This window comes from Semicossyphus pulcher, unplaced genomic scaffold, assembly GCF_022749685.1.
Source record: "Semicossyphus pulcher isolate SPU_LCO1_2020_fin unplaced genomic scaffold, fSemPul1.0.p SCAF_4, whole genome shotgun sequence".
Taxonomy (NCBI): Eukaryota; Metazoa; Chordata; class Actinopteri; order Labriformes; family Labridae; genus Semicossyphus; species Semicossyphus pulcher.
In genome coordinates this window covers 3,388,061-3,410,253 of record NW_027211715.1, presented here as the reverse complement: position 1 = coordinate 3,410,253, position 22,193 = coordinate 3,388,061, and the positions used below count along the sequence as shown (strand labels likewise).

Here is a 22,193-nt window from a genome sequence, read left to right as displayed (position 1 = left end):
ATGCACAATGACAAACTTCAAGAGAATTGGACCAACCAATCCTACGGGGAAAAATAAAGTAAGGTTGAAAAGTTAGAAAAGGCAGCAGGAAAATAAACAAGAAAAACAAAGTATATACATTTACTACTACTAATAAAGTTAGTAAAAAACTAAATGATAAACAGAAAAAGACGAGTTAGAAAACAAACAAACAAACAAAAAAAAGAATTAAATAAATAAATACAAAGTTCTGGAAACAATCACAAGGACAACTAGTGACAGATATGTCCATTGTATTTTGCAAATCCTTTACTGAACATAAAATAGCAACAGTATTATAATGGTATTATACTCAATAACAAGTAAAAGAACTGCATTCAATTTTAAAGTTATTCTTAAGGAAAAGTACTGAATTCTAATCAGTAGACTGTACTTCAAGTATGAAAAGTTAATGCTAAATGCATAAAAATGTCCTCCTGATGGAAGAATTATGACCAATGCATTCATGTGTAACTGTGCATTTTACATTTCTAGTTAAAGGTGGGGTTTTTATGATTTTACACAGAGATAAGCAGTATACTATATGTCTCATATTCAATGAGAATATCAGAATCTCAACTGAAAGTGTTGTAACTATTTATACTCATTGTTCTTCTGGACTTTCCCTGACACATCATGTTTGACATACTTAGAACTAGGAGGCCATGATAAGTGAAATGTGGGTGGGGGAAATCACAGGAGTTTGAGCTGACATGGGACAGTGGCTCTGAGTCATGTTCTGCTACTTTGCATATTGTGATGACGTATTTTATGTTCTCATGAACTTAAATCCCCTTCTCCGCTGACATACATAGAAATATCATCAATTTTAATGGAAATTTATCAGGTTTTCATTTAGACTGGGCTTTGGTATTTTGGTTCCAACTTTTTGATCATCTACTCTAATTTTTGAGATATTAAAATCAGTTTATGCATTTAATATTATAATTAGTAATTATAAGAAATTTAAAGTTCAACCTTTTTGTTCTATCCTGTTATTATATGTTATTATATGTATATATTATATGTATATATGTAATAAATACATATAATAACATATGACATATATATATATCCACCGTACTGTATTTAGTAAAATATGTATTGTAATTTATACAATTTATTTTCTTTTAAAAAAGTCATTAGATAGTCTGGTTTGGTTTGTAAAATAATATTGTACACTGATGAATAAGTTTAACTCACATTACTCAAATAAGTTAAATGTGTAGTCTAGTTCAAATTAAATCTGTATTTGTTTCTTTCTTTTTCAACATAAGGAAAAATTAAATTACATGACATTAACTGTGAATTTCATCAGTTTTGAACCAAAGCAGGAGACGCATGAGAAAGACCCCGTAAAGATGAGAGAAAGTGAAGATGGCTAACTAGTGTTACTTTCTAGAAGCCAAAATCACCGACCGAGTACTCAAGGCGCTGATTGGATAAAATTAGTAAACCCTTTCCTGATTGGCTGTTAGTGTGAGTATCATGCGCATTAATTGGCCTATTGCTCCGCACCTCCAGCCTGCCTCTCTGTTTCGCTTGTTTGTCCTCGTCTCACGATACCATCTTCGGCATAAATTACATGCGTGTAAGCATACACTACATTCGTGAAAAAATGGCAGCTGACGATTAGAGAAAAGTGTGTGCATCTTCACTCGAAAAAAGACGGCTCTCGTAAGTTTTTCCTCAGATTAAATATTATAGAGTTTCGGGAGAATGTCTGATGAAGCTACATTAGCCTGGTTATGTGTGATTTTCCTCGATATTATGGAAGAAACTGCTCTCAGAGGGTTAACGCTAAGGTTAGCCAGCCTAGTTATTAGCCAGCAGTGGTAGCTAGCAAATCAAGCAGTCCCAGTTGTCAACATTGGGTCCAGACTATTACCTGAAAGCGAATAGCTTTATTGTTACACATTATAAACGCCGTCTGGGTGTAAAGACGCGATATTTACAGGAAAAAACTGCTAGAAAGTACATTTTCATTACACCTTTATCTGTATTTAGCTAGCGGTTACCAGCTAAGTTAACATTAGAAGGCTAATGGGAGATGACATAACCAGTCTAAAAGATAACGTTAATAGGAGGAGGTGGGAAAAATTGTGGAAAGTGTGCATATAATTGTCTAACAACAATGTATTAAGTTATAATGATAGATATTGTAGCAGCGAACAACTATATCCATTAATTTAACGGTAAAGTGGCTCATAGAGCGGTAACGTTACCTTCATTATAATGGCTACTTTTCCATTAATGAGTTAGCTTGTTTTTACTGTAAACGGTCACGTGACGTTAAAGACATTAAGTCCTGTATTCCTCGTACACATGTCGATGTTCAGCGACTGTAAATAGTGTTACTGTGGTGCTATTTCATAAGTGTGAATGTCAAAAAGTGTTCTGATGAAATGGCAACATTCCAGTTGAATACATAGATCAGAGGGAATGTACAGTAAGTTAGACACAGTGTCACACGGGCTGTCCCACTCAACACCCAAAACGACTGTCGTTTTACTGTTAACCTCATGAAAAAAAACACCATGTTGCAGGCTTCCTGACTCTGTGGGAGTGTCCATTACAGGAATACCAGACTACTGTACATGAAAGAGTTTCTGATATGATTTATATTTTCCTTTAGCTAACAGCAGCACCATGTTACCGTCGGGGGTCCTTTAGCTCTCTGCTGTTGCTAGTTGTTTTCAGTGTTGGCTCCTTTTTTACTTTCAAACTAAATCAAAATGAATAAAGTTAGCATTAAGTAAATTTAGACATGACAAAGTAGCAGGTATTATGAAGAAAATAAGTAACACAAGTTATTGCAAGAAACAACTATTGTGCTATTTGAGAATTTGTAAAGAAAATCTCTGTTGTCCACAGGGCTGGGCAATATGGCCAAAATCCTGTATCACGATCTTTCATATTTCGATAACTATATGACATGATATATCATGGTGTCTGGTAGTTTAACCAATAATTAGTCCATATGAAATTACCACATGATAACGCCTATTTTTGGAAAATCCTGTGTGAATTAAATACTTGACAAATAAAAACTACTGAGTTTGTGTTTTCGCTTGGGCTGAGCCGAAGTCCTTTTCTGCACGTTAATGTCCATGTTAATAAACAGCGCCTCCCTCTATGGTTCGCTCCAGGTTCACTCCCACGTGCAAGGATAAGAATGTAAAACATTGTCAAAATGACGTAAAAATAGCCGTAAAGCAGTTCAGCTGCTGGTTTTGCGACATCACGATAGAGACGATATAGAACAACAAACACGATAGACAGTTTCACATTGTTTTAACAATATATATTGTCATATTGCCCAGCCCTTAGTTGTCCACATGATTAGCTTTATGAGTGCTAGAGTGCTGTGTGTGTACTTTGATTAACAGAACTGTAAATGAACATGAAGTTGTTTAGCAATGCCAAACTTTACATATGGGGATGATAAATACGGGCTGTTAATTAATCAAGCAAAATCGACAAATTTGTTTGGTACAGACTCAAAGAAATTTCACATCTACAATGTTTTAGTGTTTTTTTCGGGGGGGTCAGATTGATCTAATGAATCTCTTTGGAACTAGTTTCTGTGTTTTCGGCATTTCCTCTTGACACTTTTCATTCTTTGGTATTTTAAGAACGAAACTACGTGGACACAGAAGAATCACTTGGTCACCATTGGTCGTCATCATAGAAGTGTCACCATTGGTCATCAGGCACAATGGGAAAGACTCCGATAAAAGGTGAAGAAAGCTCATTCATATATACTTGAAAAGACATTGCTTATGAATTCAAAGGTTTATTTTTTTTATTGCAAAATTGCCTAGAATAAAAGTGCTGATTTGCTCTTAATTTGACAGCTAAAAGGTTTTATTAAACACAAGTAATGGAGAATCAAACAATCAAGTTATGAGTATTCCTTTGCGATTTATATTTGACTACAAGGTAAATCTCCATCTAGACAAGTGTTTTAGCAGCATATCAGAAGTAATCTGATACACCCTGAAATCGCATTTAACTATCCATACACAACGACTGTTTAGTTACACTGGACACGTGCCGATGTAAACAGGAAGTTTGTCGGTTGCTTAGTTGCAGAAAATACTACAAACTAAGCAGCAGTGTGAAAAAGAGAGACCAGGGATTTTTTTATTTATACTGCCAATGATTTAATACAGTTGCACACAAGTGACTCATGTAGAAGACAAAATGAAAGTTGGTGTCTGCTTCGTCGTTTTTCATTTTGTCCTCACAGTTTTTAGATATCTCCACCTTAGAGGTCATTTAAAAAAGTTTTCAGTTCTAAGAAATGTCTCGTGTGGACGAGTTCAAGTCTGAGAAGAGCTCTAATCAGGCGCCGTAGGGAAAAACACCTGTGTGGGTGTAAAATGGGACTGCAGGACATTTATAGCGTGACATTATACAGCTTCATTTCAGAGTTCTTTATCAAGGCTTTTGCGCGGCATTTGTGTTAGTATTTTATTTAATGTTTTACATTAGCGCCCTCAGAAATCAGTATTTAATATAGTGTCCAGACTGTTATTTTTGTGTAAATCTCACATGAGACGTGTCATTCATATCGTTTGTAACAGATCAAAAAGACGGCAAAAAAGAGAAGCTGGGAAGGACAGTTCCACCAGCAGGTACAACACCTGCAGCTGCTAAAGGTGAACTTAGAAAAATGTTGATTTGTGTGTCTTATTCACTCAGATAACTTGTGTTTACAGTGTTTACATGATCAGCTTCGGCTCAACAACAGACTTTCTCAGAGATTTCCAGCATGTGTGAAAAGACAACAATTAGCAACACTTGGCTGTTGATGTTTTAACATTCAGCTTGAGCATTATTGTATTTTATGTGTTTCTTTTAGCAAAAGATTGAACAGGTTGCATTCAACATTTTTTCTTTACAGTTAAAACATTAACTTTTGTTTTATTTTCATTTTAGATGCTTTCAGCTGGGAAGAGTACCTGAAAGAAACGTCAGCTATACCGGCTCCACCGAGCTGTTTTCGGCAGGTACGTCCTCCTGGATTATTGGGCTGCTTTATATTTACCAAGGGCCAGTCTCCTAGTGATGGACTCAGTCTTAGACTTCACTGTAAATGTTAAGTAATTAGGTGAGAATTTGCAGAACTTTAATCTTGCATAACACCGTGTTTATGGTTTTTAGTTACGTCTGCTTTGCACAAGTCCAAACTGAATTAGCATATTTTGTCATCACTTTTGAGAACAGTTTATAGATCAGAGAAGCTTAAAGTTTACACTCGAGTTAATGATGTGCTTTAAGGTGTGTGCATAATAAACCATGTTTCTATGAGTTGCTGCCAGCAGTACCAACTGGAGTCCTATCACCAAGAAGTTCTTTATTTAAGACTAACCACATACATCATACTTGTCTTTTTTGCACAACTTGCATAACGTTTAACCAAATTAGCAAACAGCTATTCTTTTTAACTAACAGTCAGAAGAGATTGTTTAAGCCTGGGTAGAGCTATATGATGATTAAATAATGTGCGGTGGAAAAACAGAAGTGCTGTTTTTCCTACATCTGCAGGCCAGAGTTCCACCCTCCAACGACTTCAAGGTTGGAATGAAGCTCGAAGCTCATGACCCCCGAAATTCCACCTCCGTCTGCATTGCCACAGTGATGGGTTTAACTGGTGTTCGTCTGCGTCTCCGTCTGGACGGAAGTGACAACAGCAACGACTTCTGGAGGCTGGTGGACTCGTCTGATATTCAGCCTATCGGCACCTGTGAGAAGAACGGAGACATGCTGCAGCCACCGCTGGGTAAGAGAAAATAAACTTGTTTATCAAAATTAAACTTGTGCGATCTCGACCAAACTGTGACGCCCTCAGCTCAAAGATTTAGCCTTCAGTTGAGAGACAGTATTTCTTGGCTGAAGGTTTAACCAGCGGATACGCAGATAACTGGACCAAGATGTCTTCCTTCTTGCACTCGTCTTTGTTTCATCTCTTTTTTTTATACTGCAAATAGATATATTGTACAAAGTTTACAAACTATTCTTTTTATTTTTATTGATTATTTTATTTAACTTTCTTCACAGTAGGTTACTCCTATTTACTGGCTCTCTCTCTCTCTCTACATATATATTAATATATACTTGGCATTAAAGCCGACCAGTGTTCTGCCAAAGAATGCAGATAGTTATTTAAGAAGTTAATAAAAAGCTGAATGATCGTCAGATCGTAGTCGATGCGTAACAATGCGACCTCTGACCTCTTTTGTTTTGTTCCTGCACACAACCAAAGCCTCTTCAAACATGTTGGGTCTATACGTCCACAAACAGAAACCAGAACACCTCAAATACCAGAATCTCTCCCCTCTCAGATACAGATTCTGTTTTTACATGCAGGTGTCTTTTTATAGACATGACATCACTGCTTCCTTTCTTTGCACCTGTCTGCCGAACCGCAGTTATGAAACAGCAGCAACAATAAAAGAAGAAAGAAAGGAGGCTGATAAAAGTGATGTGTAAATAATAGCTGTAGAATCTCTTGCTATGAGGAAGTCAAAGACAATTTCCGTACAGGCATTAATTATTATGATGATTATCATCGTTATGACACAAAGTTTGCACAATCTGTTTCTAGTCACTTGATGATGACAGAAGTGATCCTGATGATTCTCCTCCTGAGAATCATTCCTGTGTTTTATACTGTTGAGTCAGTGCTCCACTTAACTCCTAAATCAGCCCAGACGAGTCTCGTGATTGTTTTTGTTTCCTTTGTCTTCTCTGATGAAAGAATAACCACAAAGTCAGAGAGAGTAAAAACACATTCAGGTAGAAAAATCCAAGCGCACCTCAAAGCGTCTGCTGACAGAGTCAATCACTGTGGACGGCATGAGAGCAGGGTGTGACGTTAGATTTCCAGTGTAGCGTTCAAAAGTGATTTAGCCAACTTCAATGAGTCATCAATGGGACGGGAGTGACGCTGCTCTTTGCTTACATAACAATTTATTTTGTACTTTATGGTTTCTGAGACCTGTTTTTTTTTTAAGTTTACAGCCTAAACAAAGCAAGAGCTGGCGTGCTCAACACAAAAACTTTTCAAACGTTATCAGTGCCAACTTGAAGGTAATACTGTAAGCACAGAGACGTCAGCACTCGCAGTGAAGTTTCTAACTTTTAATGAAAAACAAACAAGTGTGTGACACCTTTTTCAAACGCCCGGCCAGGTGCTGAAACGCGTTCATTAGAAGTTAGAAACTTTACTGTGAGTGCTGACGTCTTCGTGCTTAAAGTTTACAGCCTGCCATGCTGTTGCTGCCTGTTTTTCTGTGTATAGTACAACATTGCAGGACATCATCATCATCGTATGGTCATATGCAAATTATGTAGACATCGGCGAACCGTCGTTTATATTTTTGTAATAAATATTTAGAATAGTAAGAGGAAACTGTTGTGTACACCCAGTAGATTTGTGTGCAAAGATGTAGATTAGAAATGATAAACCGTCCTGCAGTTCAAAATGGATTTGTTTCTACTTTAGTATAATTAAAAGACTTGAACCGACTATGGCCACCGTTAAAAAGAAAACTGGTTGAGAAGTGAAAGTTTTTTCACCGACTCTCTGAAGACGTTGATTAAACCTTTTGTTTGGATCAGATTTCATCAGGTATTCTTCCTCTCTCACAAGATTGATCACACATTCACACAAGTACAGCTCTGGAAAAAACAAGAGCCGACTCCAAATGTTCCTTAAATCAGCGTCTCTCTCTTCATGTCACGGCCGCCCTAATCCAGATGTGAACCCATTAAAACCTCCTGAATGTGATCAAGAGGAAGACGGACGGTCACAAGCAATCGAACAAAGCCGAGCTGCTCCGAGAGCGGCCGAACGTCACCCAGCAGCACTGTGACAGACTGGAGGAGAGCATGCAGAGATGCATGAGAGCTGAGATTAAAAACCAGGTTATTCAGATATTGATCTGTGAACTCTTCCTGAGTGAAAACATTCTGTTGTTTAAATATGAACTTGTTTTCTTTGCATTATTCGAGCTCTGAAAACATCTTTTGGTTTTTCTTAACCAGTCGTCATTTTATGCAAATAAAAGACCGAAAGGAGAATTGATCTGAAGGAGGAGAAATGTTATTTTCAATAAAACAAAAGTTCATTTTACACAAACACAAACATATAAATATTAGAACCAGAGGAAAAACTGATTTTTGCATTGGTCTCTTAATTTCCGGAGCTGTGTTATCTGCGTTTTTAAAGTTGCATCTCAAATACATTTAGCGGCTAAAATGATTACATAAGTGAGCAGTGCGTCACAGTCACCATGAAGAAAATATTGCAAACATGAGAGGAGATGGATTCGAACTCTCAAGAGCTGCATTCAAGACCAGCACTCATCACGGTCATCTACCGAGGTCTCTGAGGACTCATCTCTCCGTCAGGTATTACTCACCTACGTCAGCATCCAGGAGTCGTTCTGCCTTCATAGTCAGAGCTGCACAGCCGAAGTACCTGCACATGCTCGGCCTTCTTTTTCTTCTTCTGTGGGGAAAGTTTCAAACAGCTCTCTTTACAATGTCTCTAAACCTTCTTGTGAACATCACACAGCCCATAAAGCGCTGTGTTTTTGATTTTTGTATGAAAAATGAAATGTGTTGAAATTACGTCTTTGTGTTGACCGGATTTAACCCACCGCTGCAAAATGATCTTGCACGCTAAAATAAACAAATTGTCAAAATTATAAAGCAGAATTGTGTTTTGTGACATGTTGGGGATGTAACTGTGTTTTAGCTGGTTTAAAAATGGTTGAAAAGTGTTCTTGTTCAATCAACATTGGGTTTGTATCAATGAAAAAAAAAGGTTTGTATTCTGATAAAGCTTCACTAACTTAAGTTTTTAATGTAAGAACATTTGTCCTCCAGGGTTTCGGATGAACGCCTCCTCGTGGCCCATGTTTCTTCTGAGAACTCTAAATGGAGCAGAGATGGCCCCTGCAACAGCCTTTAAAAAGGTACGTCCTGCTTCACAAGTACAACTTAATTATGACTGTAAAGATAGTTTATAATATTCAAACTCATTTCCAGGAGCCTCTGAGGCCGACACAGAACAACTTTAAGCCAGGCATGAAGCTGGAGGCCGTGGACAAGAAGAACCCGTACCTCATCTGTCCGGCCACCATCGGAGAGGTGAAAGGCGACGAGGTCTTCATCATGTTCGACGGCTGGCGGGGGGCCTTCGATTACTGGTGCAAGTACGACTCCCGGGACATCTTCCCTGTGGGCTGGTGCTCCCTCACTAAGCACAGCCTCCAGCCTCCAGGCAACAGTGGTGAGTGTTGACCTGTAGGGGGCAGCACAAGTCTGCACATACAACATGTGATGCTGTTTGTGATCAGTGTTTCATGCGTCCTCATTAATACACCTTTCGGGAAACTGCAAACACAGATGGAAAAATATAATGACAGATGTGATGAATCGTTTGTTCTTGTCAGTGTGGTTGAATATACATCACCTGATATCCCCTGATCTTGAACAAAACCTGGACGTACAGTCAAAGGAAGCATTCTACCTCCTGATCTTCTTATACTGTTGTTTTGTTATAAATGTGATGTTTTAAATGTATCCTCACTCTGTCATACAGTGGGAAATACAGATACATGTTTAGTGCAACTTTGGCAGTTGGTGAAGGCATACAACCCTGAGGCAGAACTTCTAATTATATTTATGGCACAATTGTGACACTTTTTTAAGTCATTATGGTTAATTGCCTTACATAACCAGACGGTTATACAGGTTTTAGGGATATAAAGCATCTAAGAATACTCCTGGATCATACCAAAGTATGCACGGGGGACGTCGTTTTATTGCAGACGAATCTATCAAACTGTTTATGCTCATAAAAATGAGCTTATCTCAAAAAGACAAAAATGCACATAAAACTTATGGAGTGTTAAGAAATATCTGTTTATGTTTCCACATCAAAATGTTTTGTGTTTATTTTGCAAAAGTTGATGAAAAAACTTATTTTTGGCCTTTTTTGAGAGAGGACAGTGGATCGTGTTTGAGGCAGGGGCAGAGAGGGGGGGGGCGACACGTGGCAAAGGGCCGAGGGCGGGAGTCGAACCCGCCGCATAGAGGACTATAGCCTCAGGATATGGCTGGTGATTTAACCGCTGAGCTAAACTGGCGCCAGACTTAAATTTCTATTGTTTCATTTTTTATTGTTTTTTGATTTGCATAACCATTGAGCATTGGTTGTACTGGTTTTAGGGAAAGGAAGTAGGGCTGAATGATAAGTCGTTTAACCATTGCGTTTGCGATATGCACATGTGCAATAGTCACAGGACATGTGATTGTGAGGCAAATAAACTGAAACACGTCGAGCGGCTACTTTACTGTCGCTTGGTGCAAAACGAAAACTCGCCATTTTCTGGTTTTTGACTTATTTACAGAAAAAGTCCGTCTGATATCACAAGCGCAGCTCTTCACCAGAGCACAGAGTGAACCGACCGCTGTGCTGCAGAGTCACCAGTGTGTGTGTGTGTGTGTGTGTGTGTGTGTGTGTGTGTGTGTGTGTGTGTGTGTGTGTGTGTGTGTATGTCACCTGCCTGTAAATTGTAAACAAGCACGCAACACTTCTGCTACTGTCACAGATCGTGTCAGCTGGAAGACTTTCAGTGAGTGTATTCCTGTTATCAGCAGCACCTCGTCCCGGTGCTCTTAATGCTGTGGCCACATAAACAGACATTCACAGACAGGACGTGCTGCAGACTTTTAGTGGATAAACCTGCAGAGCACACACGGTGAAAGGTCCATTCACTGCGCTCGTCACGCTGATGAAACATACATTTGAACACCGCTGTTAATGAAATGACATAGTATGATGACATACCGTATAAGTAACCCAACTGCAGCCCACAGGTCGCTCCACCTGAACTCTCTCTAGTTTTTCATGCAGGTGTCGGAGCCTCTGAACCAAGTGTGGTAGAAGTAGGAGGGGGGTTTGTTTGAAGAAAAAGACTTAAAAGTCCTAAATAAAAATTTAAAAACATGGTGTTAATTGTATATATGTACATTAAAACACTCTGCATTTATCTGGTAATATTTGTGCAGGAAGTATTTGAAGACACTCCAGGACAGACAAGTAGGCTCTGGTTTTAGTGTTGTCACTTTCACTAAAATTTCTGCACATTTATCAATTATAATAAACTGAATTAATCTGTTTAAATCACGTTTTCAGTAATACTCTCCCAGATTCCACGATGTGTGTTTTGGTTGGATGAGGATTTCTCTTCTGCAGTGGCTGCTCTTTGATGGTTGCTTAGCACCAAGATAATGCAACGTTTTCACCATTTAAACTCTTGATAAACTGTGGCTACATTCAGACAGTCACAGCAGACGTGCTGTGTATTGGATGTGAAGCTCTGCAGATATGCCGTGGAGTCCTTTTGGTGTGTTTGCGTGTCGCTGTGTTTGGGTGGAAGGACGGGGTGAACCATGTGGATTTATGTTCTTTACGTCAATATATTTACATGAACGCTGCTCAGTTCAGACTCTGTATACAAGACGGTGGAAGGAAAGGAGAAGATTATCAACCAAAGAATGCTTAAATAATATCACAGAAGACCACACATACTTTAGTTTTCATGTATGAGCTCTGACACAGCATGAGAAGGTGGGAGGGAACATACCGCCCCACTCTCTCCTCTCCTCCCCCGTCTGATGCTGATCAGTCAGCCTCCTCTGACTCCTCTTTGTTTTGAGCGGGTGTTGAGTTTTGGAGGAAGATTTATTGTCTGACTCTTAATGTGTGGGAATCGTTGAGTTCATACACAAACAGAGCTTTTATTTACTAGCTGAGTCAGGGGGCTGTTTGCTGCTTTGTGTGGGAATGAGTCAGCGTAGATGTTTTTCCTGTCAGCGTGGTGAGTTACACTTTTACTCTGTTTCTGGTCTTGGCTGTAGGCTGCTTTGTTGTTTGTAAAGAGAACCAGGATTCACAGTGCATACATTATAAGAATAAAAGTGGCTGAAGTGGGGATTCCCATCTTCCGCGGTCGGAGAGGTTTGATGTGCCATTTAAGATTTTTACGGCTCATAGCGATCGTATCTATCCGGATCAAATTCGTCATCTTATCTACACTGTTACATTTATTAAAGTAATGAACCAAACTGCTTCACTATTAATCTATTGAGTGTTTCAGTTCAGCTTTTTCAGATGCTTTTAAAATCCATAATTGGATCACTTCCCCTGTTATCTCCAGTAATGAGCTTCCCCCTGTCCAATCCCAGACTGGCAGAGAACATCTCTTTACTTTGATTCTAATCCCAGCCTGTCACAGCAGAACAGCGCGCTGTGGAGGTCACTGGGTCAAGAGATAATGACACACAATTTGTCTCTCTAATTATCCAGGAGAGGCTTCTCAGTGAAGAGGCAAGATGCAGATATTTCTTCATTTTCATTCCTTCTCTTCTCTGCATAGTCTGTGCAAAGTCTGTGGAAGCAGTGGGTCTATTTATGTTTTTTCTTTTACGTCTTTATTTGTAGGGCCGTACCTGACGTTCCTGATTTGATCATTCAATAAAAAGCTTTGACTATTATTGTAGTTCAGCTCCACACCAAACTTCTCAATCAGCCTGCATGAGTCTCACAGAATCACACAACCTCTCAGGCATATATCAAATCACTCCGTTTTAATGTTAATTGTATCGTTTAATTAGTTAAATGATTTTAGTCCGCTAGTGAGCTAATGTTAAACCTCTTTCCCACCTAAATTTAGCATGTTGATGCAGGCTTTTTTAGACCCGGGAAGACCCGCTTAAAGATGCTGATTGTCTCTTTTCCCATTGCCAGTGAAGTATCCTCCTGTCGGTCTCTTTTCTGCTGCATCGCCGTCTGACGTCACAAACGCGCCCGAAACTTCATTAGTAAACAGTGAAGATGTTACGGTGGTTAGGTCTTTATTGTATCTATCACTCATTCAGTCTGTTTATCAAACTCGGCGCAGACAAATCTGGAACGATGTTCGAGCGCTGCTCGGACGGAGACGGGCGGAGTTTGTAGCTGAGATGACGAGGAGTCGCAGAAGTTAAAGACGGAGCATAGCAACGCGCCGGAAAGGGGGCGGAGATTAGCGTGTTGACACGGGGCCGAGGCGATAATTACCCGGGTCTACTGCAGAGTCATTAGACCCGGGTCTGATTGCCGAATGTAAACTTTCCCATTAAGCAAAAAAGCTTAGTGTTAGCGGGTTTCTTCACCAGTGGGTAGCAGCTTTAGCTCACACTGCAGCCCCAGAATCCCTGACTATAAGTTTAGGAGAGACATGGATCTTCACATGTGTTCAGTGTTTGGACAGTTTTTACCTTGTCTGTTTGTTTTGAAGAGGAGGAGACCTCTGCAGATATATATGCAAAAAACCTTGCAAACTAAAAGTACTGAGGGGTCATTTTGATCAGGTTTTTGAAGTTTATAGCCTGCCTAACCAGCCTCCTCGACTCTTGTTCTGAATCGTAGATCATTAAGTTTTTCTTCGCTGTGTTGCCTTGAAGGAAAAGTTGTTTCAGGCTGCAGCAGAATCCATTAGTTCCAGCTGTGCAGATGAGTTCTCCTTCCTTATGAGTTTCCTGTGCGGTGGCTCAGTTTTTAATATCATCTCTGTTGTCTGCTGTTATTACAGTTACTCTGCCAAAGAGCCTGCAGATTCTCCCAGCGTCCCCCTCCAAGCCCAACAGACGCTCCATGCAGTCCCCCTACAGACTCCCCAACCCTCTGCCCCCCCTGCCTGTCAGGAAGGGCGTGAGAGGCCGCCGGCCCAAGAGCGAGACCATCGCTCTGCTCAAAGCTGTGGCCGAGGCCGCTCAAAACGGGACTGTACCTGAAAACACGCAGCTGGTCCCCCGGCCCCACAAGAAGAGAGGCCCCAAACCTGGGAGCAAGGTGAGCAAAACGCTTCTAGATATTTAAATGTCGGACAAACCTTCTTTTCAGGTAAACTTAAAGTTAATCTGCAAATCCTTCTATGTGTTTCAGAGAAAGTCTAAGATTCTGCAGAGCCCAGCTCAGCTGCCCAGCATCCAGGTCCCTCAAGAAAGCCCCGCCAGCCACAACTCAGTGGTTTCAACAGGTCAGGATTGTTTCCACCATTTAAGGGTTATTAACCGTTTATCATATTTTGGGGCCTTAATGACAAATAAGTGCAAAAAGTTTTAGAACAGTTCTTCTAGATTGCTTCTCCTGTAATGGCTGTAACATAATCCTTGGGTCCTAATTGCTCATTAAAATAAGTCCAAGGGTTGCAGCTAAAAGGTTCCTTGTTCAGATGTAGAGCGCCTCTCAGTGTGGAGTCTGCATGTTCTCCCCGTGCATGCGTGGGTTCCCTCCGGGTACTCCGGCTTCCTCCCACAGTTTCAAAGACATGCTCGTTAGGTTCAGTGGTGACTTTAAATTGCCCGTAGGTGTGAGTGTGAGCGTGAAAGGTTGTCTCTATGTGTCCGCCCTGTGATCGTGATGTATCGTGAGTTACCCTGCGATTCCCACCCCGATTTAATGGGATCCAACACAAGATTCTGTAAAACAAAAAACTCTTTAAAGGTACAATAACTGTTTTTGTCAGTGGAGTTTTAATTCATCCAGAAACAGCGGTTACAATAAACATCTTAACAAAATGTCTTCCTGTGAAGCCATCCTTCTTTTTTTAAATGTTAGAGCCTTTACAGCCTGGTTCTTGGCTGCCGGCTGAAGCAATCTACTGGAGCAATTCCAAAAATAGGTCCCAGAATTAAAAATACTGGAACTCTCCTTTAGACGATTGCATGTTTTACACTCAATTAAAGCAGAAGTTTATGTATATTCACCGTGTTTCTTGTGTGTGTTGTTCCAGTGTGTGTGTACGTGAACAAGCACGGAAACTGCGGCCACCACCTGGACAGGAAGCAGATGCAGCGTCTGCCGGACCACTTTGGCCCGGGTCCAGTGAATGCAGTGCTCCAGCAGGTGGTCCAGTCATGTATAGACTGTGCGTACCAGCCTAAGGTGCTGCTCAGCGCTCTGCAGACTCACGCAGGAGGAGGAGAGGTCGTCAGAGGTAGGTTCTTGAAATCATCCTTCTTATAATGGAGTTGAATATCAGGCTCATAAAGTAGTGTCATAATGGACCATCAAACATGTTGTCCCTCCCCCCAGTGAGAACAGATGGTGGGGTCCGCGTGGTCAAACTCCCAGCAGCCTCCAGTGCTTCCTTTGTGCTGCGGTTCTTGGAGACGATGTGTCGCCATCTGCAGTGTGACAACCTGTTCAGCAGCCAGCCGTTCAGCCACTTCACTGCGTACGACAGGACCAAGTCAGGTGAAGTCTGCATTCAGGACACATCACAGCTCTGTTAAACCCAAAACACACTGTAACAGTATTACCTGCTGCTCTCACGAGAGAAACTGACCCACGTGTCTGTGTTCTTTGCACACATCAGCCGAGGATAAGTGAGGTCTGAAGATTTACTGAAATGTACCCCCAATTACGATGTTAAAGCTCAGCCTCCTAACGCTAATATAACCCGGCTACGACGTCATTTCTGTTCAGCTGTTTGTAAATTAAAAATGTTCCTTACGTCAAGCTGCCTAACGTGTTTCAAGATTTCACTCCTGATGGATTTGAATTTTCTTTTCTGCAAGTCTGTCTCAGTTCTGTGCAGTGGCAAGTTTATTTATAGCAGCATTCATACATAGAGCAAGTCAAAGTACTTTACGCAGCATTAACAGAGCATTATGGGGCGCTGCTTTAGCTCAGTTGGTAGAGCAGGCGCCCCGTGTACAGAGGCTACAGTTCTCGCAGGTTCGACTCCCGATCTGCTGATCATTTGGTGCATGTCACCCCCCACTCTCTGCTCACCGTATATCCTGTCTATCTTCAGCTGTCCTATCAAACAAAGGCAGAAGCATAAAAACTGAGCATTATGAAAATACAGAATACGAAACAGAGTAAAATATAAAAACAGGTCAGAACAGTGCAACAGAATACACTTCTGTCCCAGACCCTGGAGTCCCAGACTCCTTTATTCCTCAACAGTGAGATGAACGCTCTGAACATAATGCACAAAATGTCCTCAAATCTTTTATTTATAATTGCCTGTGCAGCTTCTATAATTATAAGCTGGGAAATTTGTTCAACATTTGTTTGAAAATAAGTAATTTGTAGCAAAATTTTCACTTTACAAATTACCTAACACGTCAGATTAGGGTGGAGACCTTCGCAAATGTTACAGATGACTAGAGTTCCAAGGGAAGATACCAGCCCCGACAGCAATTAAAGATTCATATCTGTGTGTCTCTGTGTTGCGTGCACATACAAGACGTGTTCCATGTTTGTGTGTTTCAGTGAAAGAGGAGGCGCTGGACGTTCCGTCTCTGGCTCGGGGAGGTAAACGGAGTCTCTCTGGAGTCTCCCCTCCGTACGCGGCTCCTCTGTCACCCAAACACTTACGTACTGAAGCTCATCCGTCAGAAGGTACGGCTCACTTTGCAGACATTTATTATATTACTCTTTGTACTCAAACACAAAACTACCTCAATGAATCCTTCTTCTTTATTTGTGCTATCTGTGCTGTTAAATTTGGCCTCATTGCATTTTAAAACCAGCCTGTAAATCAACGTTATGTCATTGTTACCTCCCTCTCACGTGTGTATGTGTTGGACATTCTCAAAGCTTTTAAAGGACGACAGTTGAATGGGAGTTGTGTTTGTCTCTCTCCAGCAGAGACCCTGCCTCATGAAGAGAACGGCCACATAAAGGAGCAGCGCTACATGGACTCGGCCTCTAACTCCATGACCCCCCGACCCCAGATGGCGCGCAGCTCCTCAGAGTACCACTCTCAGGCCAGCAGCCTCTACCACGCCGGGAGCGCCACAGCCATGCGCCGCCACTCCTCCAACCCCGCAGAGCTCAGCTCCACGCCGCCGCTCAGACGAGTCGAAGGTGCAGTAACAGTCTGTGGAAGTAGACTTTAATAAACTGACTGCTGCACATGTTTAACGTGTGTGTTGTTCTCCGTCAGCAGCCAGCTCCACCACAGGTCCTGAGGCTCTCGGGTCAGAGCGGGAGAGTCTGAAGCTGCCCAACAAGAACCCGTCCTCCTGGTCCATCGAGGAGGTGATGCAGTTTGTGAGGGACGCTGATCCGACAGCGTTAGCTCCTCACGCCGAACTGTTCAGAAAACATGTGAGTTAACTTCTTAAATGTTTGGAACAGGACCATGAGAGTTTATGACTTAATATAGTTTCAGCAACTGCTCTGCAAACATTTGTTCTCTCATTACAAAAAGCCTGATCACAGCCTGTAGGGCTGCCCGATTATGGCCAAAATGATAATCACGATTATTTTGATCAATATTGAGATCATGATTATTTATTAGTTTTAGAGACAACATTTTTTTACTGGGCTTTCAGATGTATTTCTCTGTGTATTTACCTTCCCACTACTTTGTCTGGTGCTGTTGCAACAGCTGAATGTCCCCTCTGGGTTAAAGAATTATCTTATCTTCATTTATCTTCCATAAACAGAGCGATCCTTTCAGTCCTATTTTTGATACTTTCCTGCTCATGTACAAATTTGACATCAAACTAAGACTTATAATTAAGTTCTTTACCTGAATTAGATACATCTCCTAGAGGCAAGATGTTAATTAGAGTGCATGGTAATGGAATGCGATTGCATGGGTAATTTCAGTGTGTCTTTGGGAGTTGGGTGGATACGGTGTCTCTGTACGGCGTCGCTGTTCTAGATGTCTGACTTGACGCTGGAGGACGGGGAGCAGCTCGTTCTTCCTCTCGGCCTTCACACACTCATCATGCTGCACTTTGTGCTGTTTTTTCAGCTGCTTCAACAAGTTAGTCGTGCTGCTTTGCAGCGCAGACGCAGGTTTCATGAGCTCTTTGCTGATTGCTATTGTTTCTTCTTAACATCACTCGCCCTAAACCTGAAACACCTCCAAACAAGCGATAACGAGCCGTTTCAGGGGGCCAGCTCTTCGTCTTCTGTTCCAGACATTTGACTTTAGTTTCCCCGACCGTCTCTGTTGTTTACTCTTCCACTCTAAACTGCCACTGCAAGATAGGCGCTCATCACATGACATGCCAGCTCCCCCAAAGTGAAGCCCAAACCTCTCCATCGCCCCCTGGGGGAGCGACTGTTAGTTGAGGGAGCGCTTGATTTGATATACAGCAGAGTTTCTACGGGCGGAGCATTTTAAACGTCAGTCATGTTTAATCATGAGAGTCCAAAATTGTGATTGTGATTAATATTCGATTAATTGAGCAGAGATGCATCTAATCAATGCCCGTCAGAATACAACAACAATCAGCCTCATCTTTCTCCTCACTGCAACAACACATCAAGATAGAGGCAGTTATTACTGTAGCAAGTGTCTTTAATTATTGCAATTAACCTGGGTTCACATTAGCATTGACAGCTCACAGATGAGCTTCGTAGTGTTACACCACTTCTTAATAAACTGAGTCCCGTTCTTTGTTTCCTCAGGAGATCGACGGGAAAGCTCTGATGCTGCTGCGGAGCGACATGATCATGAAGTACATGGGCCTGAAACTGGGGCCCGCACTGAAGCTCTGCCATCACATAGATCGACTGAAACAAGGGAAGCTGTAGGAGCAGCCGGTGTGTTCTGTCCCTGCCCGACCCATGAGCAATAAACCCTGACGGAGCCGGACTCATGGGGCCGCGGGGGGGGGAGAGGCCACATGTTACTCTGACTGATGTTACAACTTCCTCCTGACTTCCAGAGCGGAGAAAGTGTGCCGTGCAGTGCTGACACATTACCTCATCCCCTCATCAGTGAACGAAAAGCTCTGACTCTCTGAAATCCCAAAGGAAAAGACCCCTGCAGTGTTTACATTGCACAGCACACGTGCACACACTTTTTTTACAGAGATGAAATCTTTTGATCCTGGTTTTGGATCCCCCAAAGATGGAGAATGTTTCTTCTTATATAATGTTTTTATTATTGTCCGATTTCCAGTTAATAAGGAAGGGTTGGTATACTGAAAACACAAATCCATCAGATGTTCTTCCCCAAGAGACTCTGGATGCTCTCTGTATCGCTGTTTTCACTCTTCACGTTTGCCTCAGTGCGGGTGCATCCAACAGACTTACTATTGAACATTGTCAGCATCATGTTGCAGTCTGACGTTTTTATGGGAAGCTCGCGTTTCCCTCGAGTGTCCTGCGGGATCATCGTCTGCTGTGTGGCACGATGTGTTATTATTGTGTCTTAGCGGGCCCTCCGTTGCCTCCCACCGGTCCACACGCAGTTCTTATCAAACATTATCAAACTCATCCATTTCAACAGACGGATTGTTTAGGAAGTGCGAACAGACATTTCAAAGGGCTTTCTATGTTTAGTTTTGATGTAATATTTTGGATCATGTAAGGGTCTGTGTCCACAGAGCGTCTTTTTCTGGCAGATGAAATACATGCTGCATGTGGGCCACGTTTCAATGACAACAGTGTCTTAACAGCCGCCTTTGTCATCAACCAGAATCACCCTGTGCGTCTCTCTTTATCCAGCTTCTATCTGTTTGATTGAGGATGTTTTTTCACTGTGAGCAAGAACTGGAGGATGCTGCCCCTCGTACGTTAGATGGCTGCAGGCGTCCAACAGCTGGAGAGGAACTGACAGTGTCATGAAACTAAGGAATATCACTGCCTCCTCCAACAGATGTTATGTGAAGCAGCCTCCAGACAATATGCTCCCAAAAAAGCTCCTTTCTTTCTCTATTATGATCATTTGCAGACACATCTTGTTGTGACAGACAGCCGGAACAAGCTTCTCCCTCATTTCTTTTACTTTTGGCCTCTTTGCCTTTATTGCCAGAGAGAGGACAGAGGATTGTGTTGGAGGAGAGAGAGGAGATGATGGGCGGCAGAGGGCCGAGGGTGGGAGTCGAGCCCGGGGCTCCTGCATCGAGGACCGTAGCCTCTGTATACGGAATGCATGATTTAACCGCTGAGCTCAACCGGCGCCCCACGCTTCTCTTGGTTATTAGGGTGACCTATCCCACCGCATATGAGTTGCTTTAAAACAAAGCAATATGGACTATACCAGCGTGTTTCTAAAAAGTTCAGAGATTCGTAAAAGGCAGCGTTTTTTCGGCTGCAAAAAAACGGATGCTGAACACTCGATTTTTCCTCCAGCTGTTTCAAACCCTCCGTTTCATTGAAAAAAGGCCGTAGTGCTTCAGAAGGAAACGCTCTGTGGACAGACGGCCCGAGCTCGTCGGTCTGCCTGCCTGCCTGCCTGCGACCGCCTCAGTGTTGTCTCTTCTGACCGTTCCGATCACTGTTAGGAATGAAAACAGATTTGTACAGTTTTATGGGTTTAACCATGAATATCAGCGACAGAATGTACATTTTGTAGAAACTTTAATATTTTAAGGAAATCATATACATTGAGTTAGAAATGTGAAGCTAATGGTGGACGGGGACGTGGTGAATATTTCACAGTGGATCTCATTCTGCTTTTTAATACTTAACACAGCAGCAGCGCTTTTTAGTTCCAATACTCCCAGTAATAGACTCTGCCTTGCTTTACCTACGACATCTCTCAGGTTTACGTGGTCTTTGTTAGTACAAGCTTTTGTAGCAAACTGTTTATAATGTACTTAACAGAACTTCTCCTGTTATTCCCGACTCTTGATTTTTAAAGACTTTGTGCCATACGATACTCAACACGGGATCCAAGTGCTGTTGATATCCCTCTTCTTCTTCTTCTTGCATCCTCTTTTAAGTACTTGAAAATATGTGTTTCAAAAAAGTCACTTGTCCATCATGTCACATCATATAAACAATATGTGTTTATGATGTTGTGTATTTCCTCTTTTTGTTTTTATAAACCTACAAAAAACAAAAGGATGTGTTTTTACTGATTTCTTCACAGAAAGAGGCAGTCGGTTCATCGTCAGAGCTTTGAGCTGAAAGCATCAGTCACAAGAATCAGGAGGTCCAAACTCCCATCAGTCTCAGTTTGTTTTGAAATGTTGCCTCTCAAGCACAAGAACAGAACCAGGCCTGATTGGGTTTGTTTATCAACTGAGTCCAGCTGAGGGAAACCCAGAAGGCACACGCAGCCCAGAAGGCATTTCTCATGTCTTTATTTCGTGTCTGCTCGTCTCGTTTCGTCCTCCTGCCTGCGACCCAGAAATCAATCTTAGCGGCCATCATGAAGGATGTTTCAATTCTTAAAATGCATCTCAAGGAGAGAGGAGGTGAACCAAGGAGTTATGAGTGAGGATGACCACGTGTATCCTTTGCTAAAGTCATCAGCCATAATAAATTCACCAGTATACAAATGGGCAAGCATATAAATATATTTGGAACACCTCCAAGAGTAATCAAACAGCCCAAAGTCCCCGGGCCTGTAGATGATACGACATGTGATTTTCCTAACCCGTCTGTAAAAGGCCGATGCACGATGTGTCAGAATGGACAGACCGCCATCATGTGTCAGAAGTGAGTGAGGCTTTGCATTGTCACTGTTCAAAATGTTCGCAACTGTTTCCTCAACTTCCATTGCCGATAGGATGCTGCTCGTGTAGGAGCGCGACGGGGAAGTACAAAAAGATGTTTCTAAATAACTTCAGAGATTAGATTACAAGATTAGATTGGTATCCAAAACATGTGAAAAACTACTTTTATACTACGTTTGTTTGCAAAATATGAATGAAAGTAGCAAATGAACTGTTAAAAATATTATTAATAGATAATAATAATAAAAAATATTTTTAACAGTTGGTACATGAACTATTAAAAGAAGGGGAAAATGTTAAAGTTACACCCTAAATGGGCGACGTCTCTGGGGAGATACAGAGTGTGAAGCGGAAACTAAAGGTCATATTTTGACAGAAATCATAAAATAGTGCCATTTAAGCCTAAACACATTAGCATATAGCAATGAACTAATTTTAAAAATATTTATATGTCCTTGCGTGACTATGAATGTAAACCATATAAAATAAAAGATCTCATGAGCACTGTTCATCTGACTAAACACAGAGGCTCTCATCAAACAGTGGACGGATGATGCAGCTGTGCTAATCAGTCAAATTTAAATGGCAGCATGTACAAACGGAGAAATGAGGCTGCTTGTATCTGCAGTCACAGTGCCACATTATTACCAGCAGACTCTCTCTTT

At 41.5% G+C, this 22,193-nt stretch overlaps 1 protein-coding gene across 1 annotated transcript; it reads left to right on the top strand.

The window, feature by feature from the left end:
• The first annotated feature begins 1,612 nt into the window (after nucleotides 1-1,612).
• Nucleotides 1,613-20,894, top strand: LOC138607876 (sex comb on midleg-like protein 2). Its single transcript, XM_069680531.1, has 15 exons — nucleotides 1,613-1,695; nucleotides 3,654-3,758; nucleotides 4,608-4,682; nucleotides 4,963-5,033; nucleotides 5,572-5,806; nucleotides 8,920-9,008; nucleotides 9,082-9,325; nucleotides 13,677-13,936; nucleotides 14,030-14,123; nucleotides 14,880-15,083; nucleotides 15,182-15,343; nucleotides 16,370-16,498; nucleotides 16,745-16,966; nucleotides 17,049-17,209; nucleotides 18,527-20,894. Exons 2-15 carry the CDS (start codon nucleotides 3,737-3,739, stop codon nucleotides 18,650-18,652), a joined length of 2,094 nt encoding a protein of 697 aa, XP_069536632.1. The 5' UTR covers nucleotides 1,613-1,695; nucleotides 3,654-3,736; the 3' UTR covers nucleotides 18,653-20,894.
• Nucleotides 20,895-22,193: the final 1,299 nt, after the last annotated feature.